We start from the raw sequence: 25,860 nt of genomic DNA on the forward strand, positions 1-25,860 counted from the left end.
CTTATGGACCCAGTTACGGGTCATAGGTGGCATTTATAATGGGCGTAAGTTAGGTCGTAAGTGACAGAAGAAGGTTCTGAGAGTTGGAGTTTTTTTCTGAGAGTTACAAAGGCCACCTACGGGCGTAAGTGGAACCTATGAACCTTGTAGGTACCCCTATAAGTTGGTGATCTGAAGCCTGTTGATTTTTCTTAGACCTAAAAACCCTCCTAGGGTCCGTAGGCAGTACTTATTGCTTGTAAGTGGGGTCGTAGGTAGGTGCCGACTTAATTTTCCTATTTTATTTTGGTTAGGATTTTTATGTTTCTGATGTATCCTATAAATTCCCCATTGATGTTTTGTTATTAGTTTTGCATTTTTCATACTGAAAACATTATATTGATTTTGAGATACGCTTTTGATCTTGGAATTATTGTTCTTGACTTGTATGGTTTGAAATTTTGGTTTTCCTTCTTTATTTATTATGAGATTATTCATATGTTTTCTATTATGAATTATATGGGTGTTTTTGCAAACATGAGAGGATAAATCTCTTAACTAAGGTTGTGGGAACCCTGCTAGAATAGTAAAGTAGAGAAAGTGCAAAGTCTTTCTTGATCGGTGTTTATGCATGTATTGTCATTTTCTTCATATTGATTGCTTTCTTAGAGACTGCAGATACTATGAACCTACCTGTATTCAATACTAACTCGGGATAGAGGTTGAGATTAGGAAAATAAGATCACAACGGTAATTTAAAGCTACCAACCTTCATCTAATTAACTTGAGACCGAGCAGAGATAGTTAATCTGGGGTCCAGGATAAGGGTTAGTAATGCAAAACTCTGAGATCAAGAGGAGATAAGTGAAATTCACCAAAGGGTGTCGAGATATGGTTGGTAATACATAACATGTTAGATTCTATATGAAAGGCACAGAGATAGTTTGACTAGCACTATGAATCTACGGAGTTAGGAAGTCAGGGGGAACACAGTCTTAGTATTCGTCTTATATTGATTTCAATCTAAAGTGTCCAAGATTTGTTACTACTACTATTGTTATTACAAAATCCCCATTTACTTTCTGCACTTTTCAACTACATCAATAAGTTCTTGACAGAGATTCATCCTATTCTCTATAGGTTCAACCCCAACCTTTATTTGGTTCTTTATTTGCAATAACCGCGTTATACTTTTTACGAGGTGTAATTTGGGCGACATCAGAGCCATAGTTGGAGAATTTTGGATTAACACGTGAATCAATGTAGTTTTCTTAGAGGACAACTTTACTGCACGATCTAAAGTATGAAATAAGAGAAATATTTCTTAAATGCCCTATAGCCTCTCGAAGAAAAGTACAAACGACTGTGTACCATTTTGTAAGACTTTGCTAGACATAAATTCATAGACAACTTAGGAAATCTAAACTCTGTGCTCTGATGTCAAGCTTGTAATACCCAAGACTATCCCTTAGACGTCATATGGTGCTTAGAACCACAAGTGATCCCAAGCTTACCCATTATACTAGCATAATTCATGAGCAACTAAATAAAATATATAAAACTAAAATAATGAGTGGAACAAATTTCATTAGTTGAACTTGCTTAATACAATACTATTTAAAAATATTTACAACACTAGTTATACAAAAAGGAAGTGAAACTGAATACATAAAGATTGACTGTCTATGAAGCCTCTACTAATATTGACTATAGGAAGCCGGGACGTGACCCCCATCTATTCTTATCAATACAAATGAATAAAAAAACATTAACTCTACAAATTGAATTGAGTCCTCAGATAAAGAGAACACATCACCTGCTAGTTGAAAGTTGCGAACTGCCTGAGCAAGATATTGTAGGCTACAACTGATACCTACATTATGAAATAATGTAGCCACACAAGCATATATGTGGTCGGTACTTCTAAAATATACTGAGTATGTAGGGGTGAATGTAATAAGTAAAATCGGATATATATCATAAGCTTAAAAACATGCTTACTAAGTGTAGGTAGACAACCTTGATCATGAATAGAACTGTAAATTGAAATAACATAAGCATAAATCTAAAACAACATAAAAATAAAGCTTATGAGTCATTACACTTAGTTTCTAAAATCTTCTTTACTTTTCTTATGGGAGATTCTCATAATCAACATAAACCATGTGAGCTAGCATAGAGTCCAACATCTAACCCATATTGAGGAGGGCTATTTTATCTGTGCCGTCGATATAGGACCTGAACTGAACTAGAGTGATCACTAAACTGAGCCCATTTGACTAAGGGAGACACTTTCTGGCAAAGTCCCTTAAACCTAAAGTGGCATGTCATTTCTGAGAAATAGGATGCGTTGTACCTAGATTCCCCTCTCGATGCTAAATACTACTCCAAAATAATATATATATTCATATGCTCATACTTTTGAAATTCACCTTAAAGTAGAATGTGGGTTTATAAATTGAAAACCAGTTGTGCTTCTCTTGCTAAAATCATACTCATAAAGAAACTTGTGAATTTCTTGTCATATCTGAGATCAGAAGATCAAAACTGAAATCCGAATCATACTGTAATAATCTATAATCTAAAGTAGTAATCTAAAATCATTGTAAACTGAGATAATCATGTTAAATTCACATACTTTTACTAGTAAATTAATTGAATCAAGATGAAAGTCATGTACATTTATCAACTCATGGAACTTTATGTCAAAATACTAAAATTCATCTCATAATAGCAATCATATAAGTAAAAAGATGAGTGAAGGTAAATTCTTATGCTAACTAAATGATAATGTCATAATTTTAAACATAAAAAAATTGGTATGAACCCTAATTAAAAGCTCATAAATTCAATTGTAGAATTAAAGCTTTTGGGCACAGGGATGACAGGTTATCCTTGTTCAAACCACACATACCTCAACTTGATGAATTTTCTTTGAAGGGTGGTTGAATCTAAGCCTTGGAAGCTTGAATTTTGGAGAAGAGTTATTATTTAGTGTTCTTAATAATTTGGGAGGAGAGGAATCATGTATTTGGATTATGGGTGAGGGAAAACGTCTTAGTATTAGTTATAGGGTCATTTAGGACATAAATGACTTTTTTACCCTCAAAAAATTAAAGAAAAATGTGATTTCTAGCATCTCTGCGACTATAGGTATCGTACTCCCTTATGACAGAGCACACAGGGCATGTCATGCTCTTATTGCAGAGCACACGGGATGTACCACGCTCTTACTGCGGACCCTGACTGGTTGGTTTGCAAAAATGCTCATAACTTTTTGCTCAAGTATCGAATTGAGGCAAAATCAGATGTGTTGGAAAGAGGACTAAATTATCTTCCATTTGGTGGGTCTTGATCTCCAAAAATCAATATATTTCAGAATTTATACATATTTAAAGTTGACTCTTGTTCGATCGAATACCAAAACTCAATCGATAATAATAGTTCTTCACTCAACTTTGTTCTAAGTATTTCCTATGAATATTATTCACATAAAAAGCACTTTACACACTAGGTAAATGATCATGATAATTATTATGATTAAAAATAATTATTTTTGAACCTATCAACATATGATGAATGGTTAGAAGCTTAGCTAAAAATTTTAGGGTATTACGAAATCTCCAGCAATATACCAAGGTAAGGAATACTTATCTGAGATTTTTTTATACTATCCCATAATTCTTCCCTTTGGTTAGCATCACATTTGGCATAAATCAAAGAAATAAGAATTGTAACTCTATCCCATTTAATGGAAACTGTAACTTGTTGCTCATCATTTTCAACCACCTAACATTCCAATGTATTATCCCATAATATCCATATTTGGCTATTAATACTGGAGAAATCATTATTATACCCAAGGATCCTCTTATACTTATCAAGTTTATCAACCTTATAGAAAGGTTCATAGAGAGCTACAAAAGAAAAATGATGTAATCTGATAAGTTGATGGAATCTCTCGAACGGACCATTACAATGAGTGCTTCTAATATTCTAAAAAGGAGACTTAATCATTGGATAAGTTAGAAAATGCTTGTCATGTTATTGGTTCACAGGAATTTGTTTGGAGTATCTACCACCCCTTTCTTTTATTTGTTGTCTACCACCCCTATTAGTATCTGTCTTTTCCCCTACCTTTAGGGAATAATTAAAGATTTTTATTATATTCTCAAATTTTGAGATCACATTGACAAAAATCAATTTTAGGAGCTAGAATTTTCCACTAATTTGTTAGCATCAACATCACTATTATCTTCTTTTGTCCCATTCACCTTATCGGATTGATAAGTCTCATTACTCCAATAATTGAGTAAGTTTTTTGGATCATCACTTAGATCTTCAGAGTTAACCAAACTTATGTACAAGTCCTCTAATGATTCTTCCTCCTCTATAATAAAAGAGTCTGATTGATTCTCATCATATTCTGTACCGCTGTTGTTTTCTTCTTCTAAGCTAGTTCCACTAATAAGTTCTAGGTAGTTGGTATGAATCTCACTAGGGTCAATAGCACAGGTAGTGTATCTATTGATGTTAACCTTGGTGGTTTAGTAATCTGGATTTTGTCATCCCTCATTAGATTGTTAGTTAGTTTGTTTTGGTAATTGAGTACAATCATTGATCGTCGTAGTTGTGCTACTACCTTATTCAACGTGTTATTTACTTTTGATAATGGTAAATTATTTTTCAATTTGAGTATCTGTATCGTTCATTTTTTCATAATTTTTGGAACTCTTTTTCCTGATTCTTCTCTTTTTGTTATTGACATCATTCACTTGGGAGTTATTGAATATTATCTTCTCCCACTTTTTGTTTTTCTTTTCCTAGTACTTCTATAAGAGTGGGTATTGGTCTATCAATGGTTGGTTCATTGATAATGATACCTTTGTACCTATTTGTAGTTTTGATGCTAGGATTCACTTAATTGATATTGCTTTGATTGTTCTTTGTGGTTGGTATTTGTTTCTTTGAATTAGTGTAAACATCAATGTAGGCTCCTATGATCTTGTTAATATTTTTATTTTTGGTTGTTTCTTTGACACATCATTCTTGGATTTAGCCCATTTCTTTCTGTTCACGATCTGAAAATCTTCTTTATTTATGATGTCCATAGCTTTCTTATGTTGTAGCTCTTTTTGTTTCTCTCTTTGAGCTTTGATCCTTTCATCTCTAGTCTTGTTTCTACATTGCCCCTTAAGGTGTCCTTGTATTTTGCAATAGATTTAATAACTTGGCACTCGTTCATACTCAATGTCAAGCCATTTGCTATCGTTAGAACCATCTAATCTTTTGAATCCCAGCCAAATTTGATCAATCCGCGGCTTCAAAAGGTCAATTTTCATTTTTATTTTAGCAACATTTTTCATAGATTTTAAGAAGGTAGCTTGATCAGGGACTACAACTATCCCAATCTCTCTTACTATTCTAGCTAATATTTGTCAGTTAAACAAGTGTCGTGATAATTGATGAATAAGAATTTGGACTGGGATAATGGATGTTTTCTCTTCAGATTTGATGTCTGCAGTCCATTTCAGAATTTTCATAGATGCTTCTCCAATGTCAATATATTCTTTGAATAAAATATAATTATAATCAACCTCATCCGCATAATTAATATAGACATGTCGTGGATCAAAATAGGCAATCTTAACAGGGACAGTAAGATGAAATTGCCTCCTATTGTCTTCCACATATGGTTTTCCTCTATAAAATTTTCCAATAACCGTAAGCTTGCATTCTTTAGTTATATTCACAAAGTAAGCTTACACTCTTTAGCCAAATTCTTAAAGTAATCTTCTGTCGATAAGAAGACAATGAGCTTACCAAGATAAAGACCATGTTTCATCTCAGTTGTCAGTTCACTCTCCTTCAACTTGGGGAGTTTATCTTGAACCATAGCCGCAAAAGTTGGTTTCGAGACTAACTGATTTTTATCGTTCTGTAGATCTTGGTTTCTCTCATTTTCAATTGATTGATTTTCATTTTGCATGTTATCGATTTTACGGGGTTATTTCGTTCGGTGGTGGTCTGATTGAATATCAGTGTTATTGTTGGTTTGGGTCTGTTTACTAATGAAAATTGTATCCATTTCAGTGGTTTAGTTTCTTAACCTCGTTGGTTTGTCAAAGTTAGAGGAAACTTTAGATTGGATAATAGGTGTATTATTAGTGGAATTGGTATCGTTGATTTTAGGTGAAGGGTTTTTTATGGTATCTGTGGAGTTGTTTGCATTGTTGGTGGTTAGGTCACTAGTCGATGTGATGGAATTTGTTACCGTTGTATAAAGAGAGAGAATAGTTTTGAGGGTTTGGTCTGGTGGATTCAGTGGTTGAAGGGTGGTGAGGTTGTTTGAGGTCATATGTATAGAGAGAGAAAATTCCTTTTTCAAACTTCAGTTTTTTAGTGTACCTTTCATAACAAGTAAGTTAATTGCTAGAATTTCAAAATAATTGCTGAAATTTACTATTAGTTGTTGAACGTTTCAAAGGAGCTGTTGAATTATGCTACAACAAGTTCGTTAGTTGCTAAACGTGTTACATGAATTGTTGAATTATGCTACAACAAGTTCATTAGTTGTTGAAAATTTCATAGCAATTGTTGAATTATGCTACAACAGGTATGTTAGTTGTTGAATATTCCATAGCAATTGTTGCATTAAAACAACTAAAATTGAGTTAAATGATTGTTAATTGATTGGATCAATTATATTTAATGATAAATATTATGATCATTAATTTCTGCTTTTCACCGCAACTATGCAGTGCATTAGTTGCTGAAAATTTCACAGCAATTGTTGAATTATGCTACAACAGATACATTAGTTGTTGAATGTTTCATCGCAATTGTTGCATTAAAACAACTACAACTGATTTAAATGATCATTAATTGATTGGATCAATTATATTTAATGGTAAATATTATGATCATTAATTTCTACTTTTCACCGCAATTATGCATGTAAGTGATGACAATATTTTTCATCTCATGATTTAATTCACAATAAGTAATGATTTTGTTAGCAAAATCATATTCTAATGATTTTATTGGCAAAATCATCATACACAATATCTTGATGCAGAATCATTACCATCGTGTCGAGCATTTTTTTATTACAGTAATTACTTAAAAATAGTTGTTGAATAATTTATTCAGCAAATGTTTCATCAACTGTAGCAATTGTTGCATATTGTTAGGCAATTGTTACAATTGAGGAAGCATTTATTGAATAAATTATTCAGCAATTGTCGCATATTTTTCAGTAGTTACTGCATTTGTTTCAGCACCTGCTGCAACAGTTGTTTATACATTTCAGCAATGACAAAAATAGCAAGATAAAACTCAAACTTAAATAAATAATACACAATCCAACTACCTAATTCATTCATCGAAATGATCAAAAATCAGCTCTTAAGTAATTTTCAGTGCTACATGAATAAAATTTAATCCAAATTGAGAAAAATTATTTTTTTCTCTCTCAAATTTTTCAAAGAAGAAACTCACAAATATAGGAGCAGCGACAATATCAAGAAGAGAACAACCAAAAAAAGGGGAGAATAAGAAGAAAGCGGGAAAAATTCGTTGAATTATTAATTTTTTCTAGTATTTAGAAATTTGAATTATTTGTCAAATAATAATAAATTGTATGGGCCAAATAATATTTGCTAATTTAAGTTTTACTTGAGAAATCTATGCCCAAACGGATCCTTAAAAAGGATGTGCAATAGTGCAATAAAGAATCTGCTTGATCCTCTGGATCTTGCGTATAGCTCCTAAAGTGCTCTCATGCAATAGTGCTAACTTCAAGCTACGAAATAAATTCAAAACTTGGTGACCAAAAAACATATTTTTACATCAACTGTTATTACTCAATTCTTGTAAGATAATTCACATTTTCACCTTAATTTTATCACTAATTAACCATAGTTAGATAACGTGGTTAACATAACCACGTCCTGGCTGGAGTAATATTTTCCATACAAAATACAAAACATCAAAACAAGCACATAAATTGATGCATTTGGTACTATGTACTAGAGCGCGTCACATGACCAACAATTAGGGGTCATTTGGTTGGGAGCAAGTTATCTCGGGATAATTAATGTAGAAATTAGCAATTTCAAAATTATTCATCCCACCATATATATGGGATAACTTATTCCATCACTAAGGCATAAAATAATCCTACATTTTATCCCGAGACTATTATAACTTATACCTCTCACCAAACGACCCCCTTAAAAAAGCAAATCAACCTCAAGATTCAGAAACATCACACAAGTCGCAGTTCAATGGGTGCATGCACCTCACACTGCTGAGCGTCACAATATTTTTATCAAAATCTTATTATAGCATATACATTAATGAGGTGTGACATCAAAGAATCATAATTTAAGCCTCGGATCCTCCTCCTGTATCGCAATTTTCTTGCTCAAGATACTGCCAGCAGAAAAGAGACCAAGGGGAATACACTCAAGTCCAAGTGTGAGGCTAACGGTCTATGAAATTGGTGAAAATCATAAAATGTCTAATGTTCAAATTTAGCAACAACAACAACATTCCCAATATACTCCCACCAAGTGGGATGTTCAAATTTAGCATAGACTGAAAAAATTTTAGGCATTTCTTCCTCATCTGCTTAAACTCGCATATGCAAAGTTGGGTAAGATGGCAAATTAGCAGGTATACAGTGAAAACTAACTGAGACACATCTGTTAGTTTAAAATAAAGGAGGCAAAATGGAATGGCCAAGACTGCGCAGACTATGCCTCACCTTAGGCCAGTGATATTTTCTGTGAGTTGTATGCACAGATGATACAAAAAGGGGACGTTAATGACCATGTTATAGTTCAAGAATTCTTTAAACATTACCAGAACCCATACATAAATTCCCAATGCATGGATACAACTTCTCCAGAAACATCACCAGAACCCATACACAAACACAATGCATGGGTACTTCTCCAGAGACATCATCTGAAGGGGTGGCACTGAAAATTTGGCACTACTTTAGATGGATGCCATTGCCAACACTAAAGAAGAAATTCAATATAAAACTAACTAAAGAGATGATGGAACATCAAAAGCCACATCTGTTGTTTACTTACTGCAATGAATATTTGAAACTTGTAGGGATATCATTTTCGTTATATTAACTATCCATACATATTTTGTCAAGATACTTGCAGAGAGGTGGTACTAAAGGGAAGAAAAAAGACGGTTAAAGAATGAGTCGGGTGGATCAAGATGAAGAATGAGGCTCAGAATCTCAATCCATTTACACCTATCGGTAGACTAAAGACTGAATAATATTACCACCATAAATATTTTGAACATATTTTCTTTTGCTGTATGTGAGGAGCCAAGGCAACAGTGCAACGCCAATCATATGCACAAAGGCCCAATAACAAGCTATGAGAAGCAGCAAACAATCAAAGTTTAGGGATATCCATAGATGCAAGACATGTAGAGTGGGCATTTTGAAGCTTTGCCGAGATCAATTCATAGAAGAATCCTACACATGTCGTTTCACTTTGGTTCTTAATTACTTCTCATATTCTTGTTGCAAAATAACCTAAAACGATCACATCGGCCACAATGGTTGGAGCTGGGAAAACTAAGATCCTATTTCCCGAACTCCAAGACAATGTAGGAGTTTTACATGTGTTTCCAAGCATACAGGTACAGGCAATAATATTTGTAATGAGCTCTAGCAAAATCTGGAGGACCAACAGACTAAAAACAGATCCCATTCACCAAGCATGCGTACATAACTGTGTTTTCATGAGTTCTCAGTTTGTTTATTTCCACAAACAAGGCATGTATAGAAGATAGTTTGCCCTTCATCAGCAGATCTAATCTGTTCAGAGAAACCAAAAGGTGTTAGAATAGGATAACATAAAAGACTAAGCAGCAATGGCAAAGATCTGGGAAGAATATGAACCAACGCAAAGTGGATTTACCTGTCTGGCTACGTATGACATGCCTAAATGCTGACAAGCCTTACATTTTGCATTATAATCCTGTAAACCATAAGAACAGCCAGTTTAGCAAAAGAACATGCAAACAGAAGGCATGTTATTGGATACTAGAGACTGTACTAACCATTTGCTTTAGTTCCTTCTCTTCTTCAAGATCATCAAATGAAGATATGCCCAATTCCCTTCTAATAGTCTACAAAAACAACTAATATATGCTCAGAAAAGACACATCTGCCCAACAATGACAAAGAACATAGACAAGCTACCTTCCATCCAGAATATTTTCCAAGGTATTAGTCAAAAATATTCTCAAGTCTAATATAGTTTTGCTCTATGTATTTTACATTCTTTATCTTCCACCTAATGTTTCTCATTCTCCTTTTTCACCATTGTTTATTTATCTATATCAGATATAAAGTTTATTCTTCATCCATGTAATGATAAAGGAAGTTGGCTTGCATTTCTGGACGCTACTTGGACTATGCACACAATTTTGTTGACTAGAGTAGAACTTTCTTATGTACTAAACCATTAAAGAAGACACAATCGTAGAAAAAAATGAGCTTATTTGAGTGAGAGCGTGCTTGAATTGACATATTTTAGGTGTTTTTAAACCAAAATAGCTTTTAAGCACACTTTTGTAGTGTTTGGGTAAAATTAAAAAGTGCTTTTAAGCCAAATAACAAAAATAAGCCAAAACTCATAAGTTAGCTATAAGTCTATCTGAACAGGCTCTGAGAAAAGAGATCCAGAGATGATGCCTGACGTAAAATATTTCCTAACAAGCTTGTTGCAGTTCTTCTAATTCGTTTTTAGTCAGGTAACCATTCGTGTAGGTGTAGGTTATCGTACTCCCCATACACACCCGGTCACCCCTTCCCCGCTCCCCCAACTGAAAGAGGCTACAAATACCTTCAATATCATTTTTATTATAACAGTGAACATACTGCTTAGAAGTTCAGAATATCCGAACATAACAATAATGACCACACCTAAATTCCAATAGTCAACAACATACCCAGTATATTCCCACCAAGTGGGGTCTAGGAAGGGTAAGTGTACGCAGTCCATACCACTACCTCAAATGAGAGATAGAAAGGTTGTTACCGATAGACCCCCGGCTCAAAATAAAGCAATATAAGATAAGATAAGGAATAGTAATAGAACAAGATACAATAGAAATTAACATATTTAATAATACCAAAAGCAAGATACTTTAAGTACACACCAAAACATACAACATCCTATTTGCCGCCTCAACAAATTTCTATCCAGGGTCATGTCCTCGGTAAGCTGAAGCTGCTCCATATCACATCTAATCACCTCCCTCCAATATTTCTTCAGTCTACCTCTACCTCGCTTGAAACCATCCTTAGCCAACCTCTCACGGGCATCCGTACTCCTCATCACATAGCCGAATCATCTCAACCTCGCTTCCCTCATCTTGGCTTCCACCGAAGCCACTCCCACCTTATCTCGAATAACCTCATTTCTAATCCTATCTTTCCTAGTACACCCACACATCCACCGAAGCTTTCTAATCTCTGCCACCTTCATCTTCTGGATGTGGGTTTTCTTAACAGGCCAACACTCCGCCTCATACAACAAAGCCGGTCTAACCACCACTCTGTAGAACTTGTCTTTAAGCCGGTCTAAATTCCAATAGTCGACGTCAATTATATGATTCCACAACATTAGTTATCCTCCAACATATGACACCTCAATCCATTGATGTGCCAGAAATTATTCAGCAGGTGACCCTGCAACCTCCTTTCTTTAACATCCCTTTTAAAGTTTAACTTCACCTTTATCCAAAAAAAAATACAAAAAATCCCTTTTACAATTTAAGGGCTTCCCATTATTCAATGTCATGCAATGAGTCAAAATGCCAAGAAACTAGACGAGTAACAACACTACTAGCTAACCATTCACTATCAACTGCTAATGCACAACACATGTTACCTGATCCATTCCTCAAAATGGAGTAGCATGTCTTTATTTAGAAGTAGGCGTTTGGACATGTGATTTCATATTAGTGATATGAAATCATGAGATGAAATTAGTGTTTGGTCATGCGATTTCATCTCATGACATGAAAACTCAAATTCTCCAAAAAACATGATTTTGAAATTTTAAATCGTGATTTGGGATTTTTCAAATACAAAAATTAATCCACAAGTTTATATTTGTAAGAAGAACCCCACCATTTAGATTTACCAACCATTTATTTCATATGTAAATAAAATTTATAGTTCATATTATTTTGGCAATAAACTGTAATATACTACCACCAACAAAACCCAGTTAATTCATTGGATAGTTCCTAGCACATCTTTTATCCTGGAGTTTAATTCAAGCCACTGAGTTACTGCTTGCCATAGTGAGTTTGCTATTGGACACCTGACAAATAGATGAGAGGCTAGCTCCCAGCAAAGCATTGTAGCTCATAGAGATGGAGTATTACCTGTACCAGTAAGGGTATAAACCCCCTGTTGATACCAAGCTAGCATGCTTAACTTCATTTTGTGTAACTGCTGCTAGTACCAGTACCAGCTACAATTTGTTGGAGGTGAGTGGTTCCATATGCTTTCTCCTGGCTTCATATAGACATTATGCACCCATTGTGATACGAGCATGGTTAACATGGGGCACAATAGGATGGGCTTCTACATATGGATGATAGCTTGGAGCTCGGAGGAAGCCATGGAGCAATAAATACACAAGGTCATGGGCGATCAAGATGTCATTTGGACAATCAAGAAGGGCCCTTATGTGTTATAACTAAAATAGTCATTTTGGGCTATTTTTGTAATAGGCTATTTGTGAAAAGGCGAGGACTATAAATAGTTGTCTTAGATGATTGAATTATCTTGAATAGATTTTATATTTAGTTACTCTAGGTTAGGGTAGTAATTGAATTCAATTCCAATTATTAGTTTAGATCGAATGATTAGGGTGTTGTGTTATCTTCTTCGCTTGATTGATCGTCGAGTTATCATATTATAGATTTAATTTGGTTTCTCGTGCATTTGATTGAGTACTCTTTCTCCCTTGGTTTAATTGATTCAATTAACCTTCTCCTATTCTCATCTCAATTTCTTCTAATTCTCATCTCTTATTTCTCCACTATCTTTATTTTTTGTTATTGATTTCCGTATTTTCGATATCGATTTTATCACTCGATAGAGATCATTATCATTTGGTATCAGAGTCAGGCTAAAGAGTTGTTCCAACAATTCTTAATCCTAAGTTCATAAATTTGAAAATCGTTTCAAAAAAAAATTGGGTCAAAAATTCTAGAAAAAAAAATGATGTAATTTGTTTTGTTTGAGTTTTCAACACTAGATTTGTGTTTCTCTAGTGTTTAGGGGTCTAGATTTTAAATTTGGTTCGATTTGAAGTTTGAAAATTTCACCATTGTTGAGCTTGAAAACGCTTGAAGGAGGTGAAGTGAGTTTATTGATTGAGGTAAAATTGGAAGTTCAATTGTATTGGGTTTTATTTCCTAGTCAATTGGAGCTCGGATCTAAAATCTGGAGGCAAACAAAGTTAAATTTCACTAGGGTCAATTTTTGTGTTCATGGGGTTCTTCATGGACTGTCCTTTGTCTTAAGCCAGGGGTCTATCGAAAACAGCCTCTCTACCTCTTTAGAGGTAGTGGTATGGACTGCGTACACTCTACCCTCCCCACTCCCCAGACTCCACGATGTGGGAATTTATTGGGTTTGTTATGTTGTTGTTGTTGTTGATGGTGTTCTTCGTGGATTAAAGAAAGGGCAAGAATTTAATTTCCAGAAGCAATTGATTTGAAATTAGAGCAAAATAATTGTTGGAGTTTGTTTGTGATGCGGAAAGGAGCTCATGTTTAAAATTTCGTGTCAATCGAAACTCGTTTGATTGAGGTTGAATTTCACTTGTTCATGGTGTTCATAATGTTCTTCAAATGATGAAGATAGAGAAACTGATTTTATTTTCGACTTGAAATTGAAGGCTAAAAATTATTGGAGATTGTTCGTGGTGTTGAAAGGAGCATATGGTTAAAATTTTGTTGAATTTGGAGTTGAAACGAAGAAGTTAAGAATTTTTGAAGATTTATTTTGTTCTTGATGTTCTTCATAATTTCATACATTGTTGTGGAAGAATCTTCCAAAAATTGAATTTGATCCAAAAAGAAAAGAAAGAGAAAGTGTTAAAGTGTTTGTGGGGCCAAAAGCATACAAAAAAATCCGAAAGTTAGAGCAAAAAAGAAAAAAATTACGTGTGGACCAATCATGCATGTGCCAGTTGTCACGCAGACCGGCGTCATCCAGTTGTCCAACACTAGACGGCTTCCGCGTGACAGCCGATAGATAAACAACTTCCGCATAAAGCCAACAGAAAACCGGCTCTTGCATGAGCAAAATGTGGCTTCTGCCTCAGTCATGGCTTCAAGTTCCAGGCCCTCAAGTGCGGCTCCAGCTCCAATTTTAAAGGGTTTTTCAGCTTTTTCTCCAATTTTGAAGCATTTTTCAAGATTTTCTCTATGGATTCCTAAATATTTTTTTAAATCCAAATCTCGGTAAATTAATTTCTTTTATTAATTTTACTCCTGAATTTTGGGCTTCATAACTTGATTTTAATTAGTAGATTACCCTACTAAATATTATCAAGTTCTCTAAGTTCTATCTTTTTTTGTCGTTTCTTTGAGTGCTTTTTGAACTTTCAAATTTTATATATTAGATCTTCAAGATTTCGGCAACAGTAGAGAACCACCAATCCGCTGCCGGAAAATTACTTGGGCCGGCCACCATAAACACGTTCCGGCGACCCTATCAGTTCCGGCGACCCTATCAGTTCCGGCGACCCCATCAGATTCCGGCGAGATCGTCGTCTTTTTCTCTCTCACTTCCTACGCCGACCACTAAAATGGTAGCGGCTTCTCCGGCGGCCCAGCGACCACATCAATTTCCGGCGAGTGACGCCGGTTTCCGGTGAGCATCAATATCCGGCGAGTGACGCTGGTTTCCAGTGAGCATCAATTTCCGGCGAGTGACGTCAGTTTCCAGCGAACTGATCGTCGTTTTTATTTTCTGTTCTTTATAAACCTTTTCAGGTACTGCAAGTTCAAATCCGGCACCTTCAAGCGACGACATCAAGATTCTGGCGACCAGCTCATTTTTTCAGCGACCAAGTATAGGGATGCGATACCAGCAGTAAGGTAAAGACGGAGGCAACAAATTCCGACGACTAATGTCTACACCAATTTGCCGAAATTCGATAAAACGATCAAGAAAACGTCCTCCACTGCGTCTTCTCCCAGTATCAGGTGCACTCATTTCAGTCTTCTCTAGTTTAGTCTTCCATAGTTTATTTGGTATAGACTTCTTATCTTTTTTTCTATCCTGATTCTGTGTCTGACTGTCTTGATTATTCCCGTGGGATTACTGGTTTCGATTTCTCCGTAACTTAGTAGGTGTTCGTTGCTTGTGAGTAGTACTTGTTGCTTGAGAGTATCAAGCTTGCTTGATGTTTTTTGTTTGCTGATTTAGCTGTTTTAAGTCGTACTCTTTGGCTCGTCGTGTTTTTCGGCTTCTTTTTCTTCATTTTCTTCTATCGTATCATTTTGAGTGGTGGCTGGGGTGATAGATGGTGGACTAGGGTCATGTCATAAGTCAGGGTCGGGGCTGGGGTCGGGTCTAGGTTCAAGTCTGGGGTTGGGGGCGAGGGATAGTAGGGCTAGGTGGGATAAGGATGCTTCTAGGTTGAGATTTAGGTCCTAGAACATAGGGACGCTTCAAGGCAAGTCTAGAGAGCTGGTAAAGATTCTTAGAAAGAGGAGGGTTAGTATAGCGTGCGTCCAGGAAACTAAATGGTTAAGCACTACGGTGAGAGATGTAGATGGAGATAAGTTATGGTACTCGGGAAGCGTGAGACAGAAATAAGGTAGGTAACTTAGTAGATGAAGAACTTAGGGAGCGGGTGGTAGAGGTTAAGAGAGCAGTGATAGACTAAGGGACGACCCGGTTCATACCTACTCCGTAGGTGTCGGGGAGGGGGGGGACCACTCCGGGCCTGACCTACGCGCCCTCACCCCAGCTTCGCTGGAGGGGCGTTTCGAACCCCCGACCCTGGCACACCACGGTAAGCAAGCTTACCGCTGAGCCAACATTGGTAGTTAGTGATGGACTTGGTAATCAATAAGGGCAGAAAGAAAGGAGTGTGGAGGTTCAGTTGGGGTAGCTTGACTTTGACTAGTGCTTTAGAGATGGGGGAGAAGTTGAGAAGCAGAGGGGCTTGGGGGAGTAGAGGGGATGTGGATAGTATGTGGGAGACGACTGTCAGTTGCATTAGGGAGACCGCTAGAGAGGTGTTGGGTGTCTCAAGAGGTCGATCTGGCAAGCATCGAGGGGACTGGCGATGGAACGAAGAGGTTAAAAGGAAGGTGTAGTCTTAAGAAGGTGGCTTATGCTAAGTTGGTTGAGAGCAAGGATAATGAGGAGAGGTGGACGAATAAGGAAGAGTGTAACTACTGTTTGCTAACTTGTTTGCTAGTTCTGTAGGTACAAAAAGTGATATAAGGGGGAATGTCATCCATAGCTTCGAATTACTGTGGAGATGATATTGGTGACTATGCTTGTAGTGACATGAGCTACGAGTATAGTGATAATGAACCATATAAGGGTTCTTTAAGTGCTTGTAGGCAAAGTAATGAAGCTCATGATTATGTGGTGAATCCTATGAAGGATATAATGGTCCAAGAGAACATGATCGACATGGTGATGAAATTACTACACCGAAGACAAATATGAGAAGCATGGATCTTATGGCTCTTTTAATGAACATGAACGAGTAGAAGTATCTTATGATGACTTTGATAGTGAAGATGAAGGGTATGGGGGGTCTCGGTGATGAAGACGATGCAAGGTACGATTCTTTCTCCATATGTCTTATGAACTCTTTGAGGAGAATTGTGATAGAAGGGGAAGTTGCGGGGATGAATTACCTTCCTCGTCTTGTGCTACTTCCTATTCTAGTCGACGGGGTATAGATATATGGGTGGAACCAATTCAAAGACGTCGTGTGGACCATAGGCGAAGAACATTTTCTACTTCTTATAGTGCAAAAACTTGTACATCTTACCCTCATTCCAATGTGACTAGTTCTCCATATGGTAATGATGTTGGAGGAAGGGTGGGAGGATCAATAAGCCATCGAAGTAGAGAGAATTCATTGTTCCAAGATGTGTATGACCAGTGTTCAAGAATGTGCTTGCATCGTCGCATAATGCGATGATGTGAAGCGATGCGAGCCCCTCTCGCTGCGTGTGGCTGATGTGAGTGCATCATGTTGATTTTATTTTTCGGATCAATTTTAAATTTAAAAAAAGTCACTTCATGTTGATTTTATATTTAGGGTCAATTTTAATTTTTTTTGAAAAAAGTCTACTGCATCAATTTTCTAAGGTTAACTTTGAAGTCCACTGCCGTGACTTCTTCTTCCCTGTGACTACTACTACTGCAACTTCTTCTTCTTCACTGCTTCACTATGTGATTGCATCACTTCACGCTTTGTGTAATGCATGATGCGGAGCCTTGTCGCTTTTTTTCGTCTCACGCTTCCCTGAACATTGTGTATGACCTGGAGAAGTGGACTCTTCAAACAAAAGTTACAAATGAACCACTCCCAATCGAGAATCCTAGTACTTTGAGGATGAACAAATTGTTTGCTTGCATGCTAACAACTCTTGACAAGATCTCTCAAATGGTCTCCAAGCTTAATACCAAGAAGTCGAAAGAAAAACAAGCTACTCTTTGTGGAAATGTGCTTAAAGATGATCCAATGAATGAAATAAAGACTACTCCTAGCAACCCAATGTGGAAGTTAGAGGTGAAGGGATCTCCAAACCCTTCCCAAGGAATTCTTGGCACTTGTCTAACTCCAATAACATTGAGAGACAAAAGATTGAAAGGAGTAACAGTGTGATATGTGACAATTCTGGAGTGGAAAAAGCAGAGGTTGTGAGGAGTGATATGAGAGGGTTTTCATAACCTTATACTAACTATTGTAATTTTTCTTCCTTTTCTAGTTGTCTTGATTCTTGCGCAAGTATCCTTGGAGACAAGCCTAGTGAGGCACCTCGAGCAACGAAGAATCATGAGGTGCTTGAAAGCTTTCCAAAGGAGCAAATGTTCTCCAATATTGAAAAGCAAGGTGAATGCAAACCTTCCTATGAGCTGCGAGGTAACAAAGCTAAACCTTACACTTTGTCAAAAGTAGAAGGATCCTAGTATGGCTAATAGCTAATTGAGTGTAAGTGATGGCATGTATATGTGTGAGCTTAAAGATCTTTTGCCTTGTGATGATCTTGATGACACCTTGTCACATAGTGATAATGTATTTGTTGAGAGCTTTCATACACTAGTTGATCCTATTGATAATCGAATTGATTCTTCTAATAAGATCACTTTGTTTCCACCTAGTGTTGACACTTGTGCCTTGAATAATAGTACATTGTCATGTGATTCTTTGTCATGTTTTGATAATGTATGTTGAGAATGTGGATACACTAGTTGATCCTCTTGATAACCGAATTGATTCTTCGAGTAAGATCAATTTGTGTCCACCTAATGCTAATACACGTGCTTTGAATGATAGTTCATTATCAACTGATATTGGTGTTGATCAACTCATGTGTAATGATGACCCACTAAATGAGGAGTTTCGTGATAAACTTAAGGAACCTCAACTTAGTGGTGGCAATGGTATAGTTGGTCATGTAGATAGTCATGAGAAGTCACTGTACCTAAATAATGAATACTTGAATTGTGATCCCATTCTTTGTTCTTCTCACAAGGAATTTGAAGTGGAATGTGTTTTTAAGGATAATCCCTTGTTTGAGATTGACACGAATAATGAAGGTGAAATGCACAATAGTGTCTTGGCATGATAGAAGGGGCACACCTGAAGGCTACCAAGTGATTGAGAATCCACTATGGTATGATGACACGCTTTCCGTAGATGAAACACTCTTCTAGGAAGATGATAATACGTCTATTGGAGGAATTAGTAGTCGAACAAAAAGGGGTGTATGTTCTCCAATGACCCCTTCATTCTAGTGTGACCCATTCTCGATCAGGGCCTTAATGCTTGTGGATCAAAGGTTGATTCTATATGTGGGCACAACATGGATGAAGTTCATTTAAGTAGCACCTTTCTTTGCTACTCGTTTGCATATGATGACCCTTTTCTCAAATGTGGTCTCATGCTTGTGAACCCCCCGGCAAATGTGGCATTGCCTATTCCGGGAGTTTCCTATGTTCTTGCAACCTTGTTTGGCACACTTGGGCTTAAGGTGTGTGGACCACAACTAGTGGGTGCTAAGTTATTTGCTTTTGGGAGAGTCCATGGATATTGAAAGCTCCTTGTCACGGGTTGGACAAGTTGAAGTTTCAAATGGGACTCCTGGAAGCATGCTTAATACTATGATGGGAGGACTCCAACTCATTCGAAGTATAATTTGATATGGAGTGATTTGACTCCTAATAGATTCCTCAACCATTCTAGCATGGCTTCGTTGGTGCACTTTCTTTCTTTGGAAAGTTGCTTGATAGAGAGGGTTGTTGTGTGCTTAACATCTCTTCTTATCCATTGGTGTCTTTATCTTTTGGCACACACTAGATGAGAATAGTGAGCTAAACACCTTTCTCTACTACCTCTTTGCTTATGATAATACCCCTCTTTGCTTATGATGATACCAATGATGATATGCGATTTGTTTTGTACGGAGGTAGAGAGATGTGGGTCTTTTACTTGTTTGACCCGAATGAGCCCTTATGGCTGGTTGCACCATTTTTGGTGAGGTCTTATTGTGAGGCGATGAAGCAATTGTCTTATGGCTCCTAACTCATGTGATATCATCTCTTGGGATTATTGATGCCATTAAGATCTTTGTGGTTTCCTTGTCTTATGATGTTGCTTATAACCAATTCTTTTGTACGTTATATGATGAATGGATCTTATTCAACACGGAGGATAGTTGGTTGTATTTCAAATTGGTGTGACTGATAACCCCTTGTGCTAACCAGAAGGATATGTTTGTTGTTCGTCATTCTCATATTTTTGCAAGGTTCGAATTTGAGGACGAATCCTTTTGGAGAAAGGGAGGATGATATGAGCATGGTTAGCATCTAAGTTGCTCGGACTCGGGTGCGGGTGTCCGATACGGGTACGGATTTAGAGGTAGAATCCTTCACAGTCTCAATTCAAAGATTCGGGGATATGGATCTAGAAATGGATATGGGTGCGGGGATTCGGCGAAAAATAATTTAAATATCTAAAAATAGACTTATAAAACATAAATTTTGAGATATTATGTGGAAAACTTAAGGACAAAATATTTTTCAAGAGAAAAATCTTGAGAGGAGATTAAAAGAAAAGCAATAATATAGAAATTTCTATATACAAGGTATTCCATTTTCTTCAATTTCACCTTAGCTTTTATTGTGATTATACAATTTCATAAATCTATCCGAACTTTCCCAATCGATTTTGGTCAAAGTACCCAAAATCGGTTGACATATCGGGTACGGATCCCACACCCACACCCATGTCGTGTCAACACGGGTGCGGCACCGAAAGTGAAGAGTCCGAGTAACTTAGGTTAGCATAGGGCACATTAGGATGGGCTTCTACATATGGATGATAGCTTGGAGCCCGAAGGAAGCCATGGAGCAATAAATACACAAGGTCATGGGCGATCAAGGTGTCATTTGGACAATCAAGAAGGGCCCTTGTGGGTTATTACTAAAATAGTCACTTTGGGCTATTTTTGTAATAGACTACTTGTGAAAAGGCAAGGACTATAAAAGTTAGCTATTTTCTTAGATTTTGGATGATTAAATTGTCTTGAATAGACTTTATATTTAGTTACTCTAGATTAAGGTAGTAATTGGGTTCAATTTCAATTATTAGCTTAGATTGAGTGATTAAGGTGTATTCCCGAATTGCTTGTGTTTTCTTGGCTTGATTGATCATCAAGTTACCATATTGTGAATTCAATTTGGTTTCCCGTGCATTTCATTGAGATCTCTTTCTCCCTTGGTTTAATTGATTTCATCTGCCCTTCTTTCTTATATTCTCATCTCAATTTCTTCTAATTGTCATCACTTATTTCTCCACTATCTTTATTTTGTGTTGTTGATTTTCATATTCTCATCTCAATTTCTTCTAATTGTCATCACTTATTTCTCCACTATCTTTATTTTGTGTTGTTGATTTTCTGTGTTTTTGATATCGATTTTAGTCACTCGACTGATATCGTTATCACATTGTACCCATAGTTTCTCCTTGCTATATTGCAGCCACCATACGAGTTTTCCCATAGCAGCTAGATTCCACAGCCTACACTTCTTAATACTCAAGCTACCCTGAACCTTAGAGCCACACACAGAGTCTGCCATTTAACAAGTGCCACCTTTTTTGCCTCATCACCTCCCTATAGGATCTTCCTGCATTTTTGTTCCACTTCCTTACAGCTTTAGGCAGTAGGAAAACTAATCCCCAGAATTATGTAGTAAAAACTGAAAACACTATTGTGCTTATAAGAACTGTGTTTATTACTTTATCCAATTTTTAAAGTATTTATATCTCATTTAACCATTACTGGCACCACATATAGCCCCGTTTGGTCATGAGTAATATTCACTTTTTTTTCAAAAAATCTTTTCATTTTATTAAAAAATGATGTTTGCCATAAATACTCCAAATACAACTTGAAATTTCTATTTGAAAAAGTAAAAACAAGTCTCAACTTGTTTGCACTTTTTTCTGATTTCAACTTCACCTTTATAGTTAAAAGAATATCTCCAAAAAAGATATGACCAGACACAACTCCGACTCCAACTCCATTTTTTTTATTTTCATGGCCAAACGAAAACAAAATTTATTATTACTTCAAATTAAACTCCTACTTTATCATTTATTATTCACCAAATTTATCATTTGATCAATAAATGTTGTATTATTTTAGAAAAGTTTTGTGGTAGTGTATTATACTTTTGTTATTCGGTAAGATCGTATAAAGAATTAAGTCCATTTTGATAGTTTTCACAACTTGTGGGATTTTTTTTTTTTATAAGAAAAAAATACAGCTAATTTTTTTGCTTTATAAGAAAAAATTAAAACTAAAATCCCAAATTGCATGTCCAAACAAAATTTCAACTTCATCTCATATGATTTCAAATCATGATTTCATACATGACCAAATGGGCCCTAAGTGTCCAGAACCACTACTATTACTAGGATCCAAAATGAGTTTTCACGAGCTAAAAGTGGCCATCTTAAATCAACACCCTGGAAATGACCATCCTAGGCTCCTAACGAAAGAATTGACTGGTGGCAGTAACAAGCACTTAAACTCATTCCAACTCTCAATAGTCCAATGTACCCTTTCAGAAACCCAGAAGATGGAACACCGAAGTTTAGAACTACAACTGGAATATAGATGGAAATGGAATTTGGAAAGGTAGAAGAAGCAACTTGAATCCTAATGGGCATTCATCATAACTTTGGACCACCTTGCCAACGCATTTCATCAACATCATGTTTGATAACCAGATAACACCAAAAAGCTAACAAAAAATACACCTATGTTTAAGGCAACAAGTTAGTACTACAAAACAACTATAAAATTTCACAAGCTTAAGCAACAATAATTGAACGCAGAATATGGGGAACAACTGAAGAGAAAACATGATGAGATAGGAGGCAAGTTACGTGTACCCAAATTATTTATACATATTGAAGTGTCATGAGTAGAGGGGAAGAACAAGGGACACGAGAACATTGTAGCAAAAACTATGCAATAGGAGGCGGCAAGAAGAGCATATGCCTTCTTAAACAACAAAAGAAATTCAAGCTTAGGTGAGTGAGTTGATCATTTTTTTTCTCTCTTTAAATTTTTGGATTTTTCTGAGGAGTTTGGCTTAAAACTTTGGGTAGGTTTTATAGGCAGGCACGTGATTATGTTACTTTGCTAACATTGACACAAAAGTAATCTGAATCACTTGGCACCCGGCGAGTAGAGATTAAAGACAAACTAAAGAGAGATTCTGATGGGTAAATTATTAGCAAGTAATATTTTAAGGCAGTTTTCATATCTTCAAACAGATAAGCACAGTTCTTGTCAAGACTATAACTTACTTTACTGTTGATGGATGATCAGACAACCAAGTTGCACATCATACTCCTCCACCTCTTAAGATCAAATGGAATACTTGAACTACTACATGACTATGCTGAGTATGACATGGACTTTCCACTATATGCCTTTTTAGTTGCGTAGAATTTATTTTTGAAGAAAAGAAAAAGACAGGATAAACATTTCCTGGACTCTAATTACCAAAATAACATTGGATTAAAAACATTTCAAACAGCTTCTTTCGCAACTTCCGTATTACATTTAGCTTTCTCATTCCCATCTCAATACATGCATTAGTTAAAGCATACCTCAGCAGAAACGGTATACCGTATCTCGTTTCCAGCAATCTCTAGAAAAATCAAACAAGAGAAACAACTGTTGTCAATAATCGAATATTCAATCCCAGTGAAAAGAAACAGAAGACATAAGATGAGTCCATATTTTGGATGAAAAACATATATGAGTCAATCTCACAAATTCTTCATTTAGAATAAATAACCTGATGATTCATTATCACTATGAAAGCATTATTGTGTTTTACCTGAATCGATCCTGGCAAACTGATCTTAATTTTTATAATTAGATTCACTATATTAACAGGTAGCAACTTGTAGGCAGTTCTACCAGCTGAAATAGAAAATAAAAGAACCTCCGACAAACCATTTTTACCCTAAAGGTATCTACTTAGTATAGGCCTCTCCAAAGACACCCTCAAATCACAGAAAAATAACATGCTTTCGACGAGTGCCAAACAGATGCTGTGTGGCTGAGGTCTAAGAGTAACAAAATGAAGCTCCCAGGTTCTGATCTACACTACATCACCCTGTATCTACTCAATCCATGTTAGACAGGTATACTTGGCACCTATTTCTTGTGGGCTGTAACAAGCTATTTAATGGAAATAGACAAGGCATGGCACAACCTGACCTGCACACCACTATCCATTTGGTAGATTTACATGGTAAAAAGGGAGTTTAATGTGAATCCTCTCCGTGGATAATTTTCAGTCTTTACAGAAGTATATGATTAAAAATATGTCTGTGTCTAGGCGTATATATGTTATTTAACACCCTCGATACAATAAACACTGGTAGAGAGATGTTAAAGGATGTCTCTTTAACACTGCTTATTTGCCTCTTTATAAGTCCCCTTCAACAAACTGGGGTATCCCCTGCCACTATCATTTAAAAGATGCTATTAACAATTTCTCAGGTATGACGTACAGTGCTTCTTTCCTCATAGTGAAGGACATAAAGGATTTACTCTAAAACAATGTCTAGTCAAAATTTTGGCAGTTCCGTGCTTCAAACATGGAGTAACTAAGCAAATAAAACAACTACATACCCAGTGTAATCCCACCTGAGGAAGGCAGTGCACACACGGACCTAACCCCTACCTTGAAAGGTAGAGAATTTGTTTACGACAGACCCGACTCAAGGAAAAGCATATCAAAAAAAGGGAGAGAAGAAGCCATGGTAAAATACTAGAAAAAACAAGACAAAGCATTCTTAAAAGGATCAGTAACTATAACAAAATAGCACAATAATCAGGGTACAGAAAACAATAAATAGTAGGAACAGAAACCGAAGAACAAGAAGCTACAAGTGCGCTACTACCACTACTAGTATGAAACTATAAGCTACACGACACCCAACTACCCACTAACATTCTACCTAATCCCTATCCCTCTGTAATCTCTTATGTAAGGTCATATCCTCGGCAAGCTGCAACTGAGCCATGTATTTCCAAGCAAATAAAACATGGGCAAGAAAGTTAAAGCAACGCATATGCTACACTTGTTTAGTCAATCCATTATTTAACATGTTAGAGCAAGAATTTCCAGTAAAACCCCCATAACTGCTTCCTAGTCCTTCAAAAAACAGTAAAGGGTCGTTTTCTATGCGGTATTATCTTTATCTCATCTACCAAACGATCCGTTAGTATATTTCCACAGGTAAAATTACTGACACAAGTAAAGCTTAGGAAAGAGATAAAAGACAAAAAAGAATAATTTAACCTTTGACACGTTTCTTGAATTTGCATAAGGGGCAGTGAGCATACTTAGCTGACTCAAAAGTAAGCATTGTTCCACACATTTCACAGAACATAAAATCCCTTTGTCTACTGTATGCCATCTCTCTCTCTCTTCCTCTACACAAAATTTTGCAGAATACAGAAAATTAAGCTTTTTATGAATGCATATTTCGCTTTCTTTATCGCAATTCAGTTCAGCTGAGGCGTCTCCAGGGTCTAGGGTTTATGTTACCTTTTCCCCCGTCCTTTCTTTCATCTTCAGATTTCATATTCTAGAAATATTAAATTAGTTAAAAAATTAACCAAAATCCTATTGACTCTTCGGCCAAGAAATTACCAGTATTCGTTCTTTTTTTTTAGATATAGAATAAAAGTATACTTTTACTCTTTATATTTTAAATCAATATTTTTAAACTTTTCAGGTTTATTTGTCTCTTAATTTTACTTTTATTTTTTTATTTTTTTAATGTTAGTTTTTTCTTTTTATTTTTTTCTTATTTTGATTTATTTATCTCAAACTTTTATTTTTATTTTTCTTTATAATTTTTATTAGTATACGTATTTGGACATGCCCGGATAAAAATATTATTTCTAATCCTTTGATTGAGATATTCGAGCATGTTAAATCATATTGACTTAAACAGAATCCTATTATTATATTGTTTTGTAATGAAATAAACAAATAAAATTTAA

At 36.0% G+C, this 25,860-nt stretch overlaps 1 protein-coding gene across 1 annotated transcript; it reads right to left on the reverse strand.

The window, feature by feature from the left end:
- Positions 1–9,442: 9,442 nt before the first annotated feature.
- LOC107850518 (DNA-directed RNA polymerase I subunit RPA12) lies at positions 9,443–25,458 on the reverse strand. Its single transcript, XM_016695097.2, has 5 exons — positions 25,151–25,458; positions 23,442–23,482; positions 10,081–10,149; positions 9,939–9,998; positions 9,443–9,835 (listed from the first exon to the last, which is right to left on the reverse strand). The coding sequence occupies exons 1-5, from the start codon at positions 25,266–25,268 to the stop codon at positions 9,758–9,760; spliced, it is 366 nt and encodes a 121-aa protein (XP_016550583.1). The 5' UTR covers positions 25,269–25,458; the 3' UTR covers positions 9,443–9,757.
- Between the last annotated feature and the right edge of the window lie 402 nt (positions 25,459–25,860).

Source organism: Capsicum annuum, chromosome 12, assembly GCF_002878395.1.
Source record: "Capsicum annuum cultivar UCD-10X-F1 chromosome 12, UCD10Xv1.1, whole genome shotgun sequence".
Classification (NCBI taxonomy): domain Eukaryota; kingdom Viridiplantae; phylum Streptophyta; class Magnoliopsida; order Solanales; family Solanaceae; genus Capsicum; species Capsicum annuum.

What these genes read in the sequence shown, in the direction of transcription:
- LOC107850518 (XM_016695097.2), bottom strand. Translation starts at nt 25,268, where the DNA reads ATGGCATACAGTAGACAAAGGGATTTTATGTTCTGTGAAATGTGTGGA. An exon ending in GGTATACCGTTTCTGCTGAG is followed by an intron (nt 10,150 to 23,441) that starts GTATGCTTTAAC and finishes TTGTTTTTGTAG; the next exon opens with ACTATTAGAAGGGAATTGGG. An exon ending in AGAAGGAACTAAAGCAAATG is followed by an intron (nt 9,999 to 10,080) that starts GTTAGTACAGTC and finishes TATGGTTTACAG; the next exon opens with GATTATAATGCAAAATGTAA.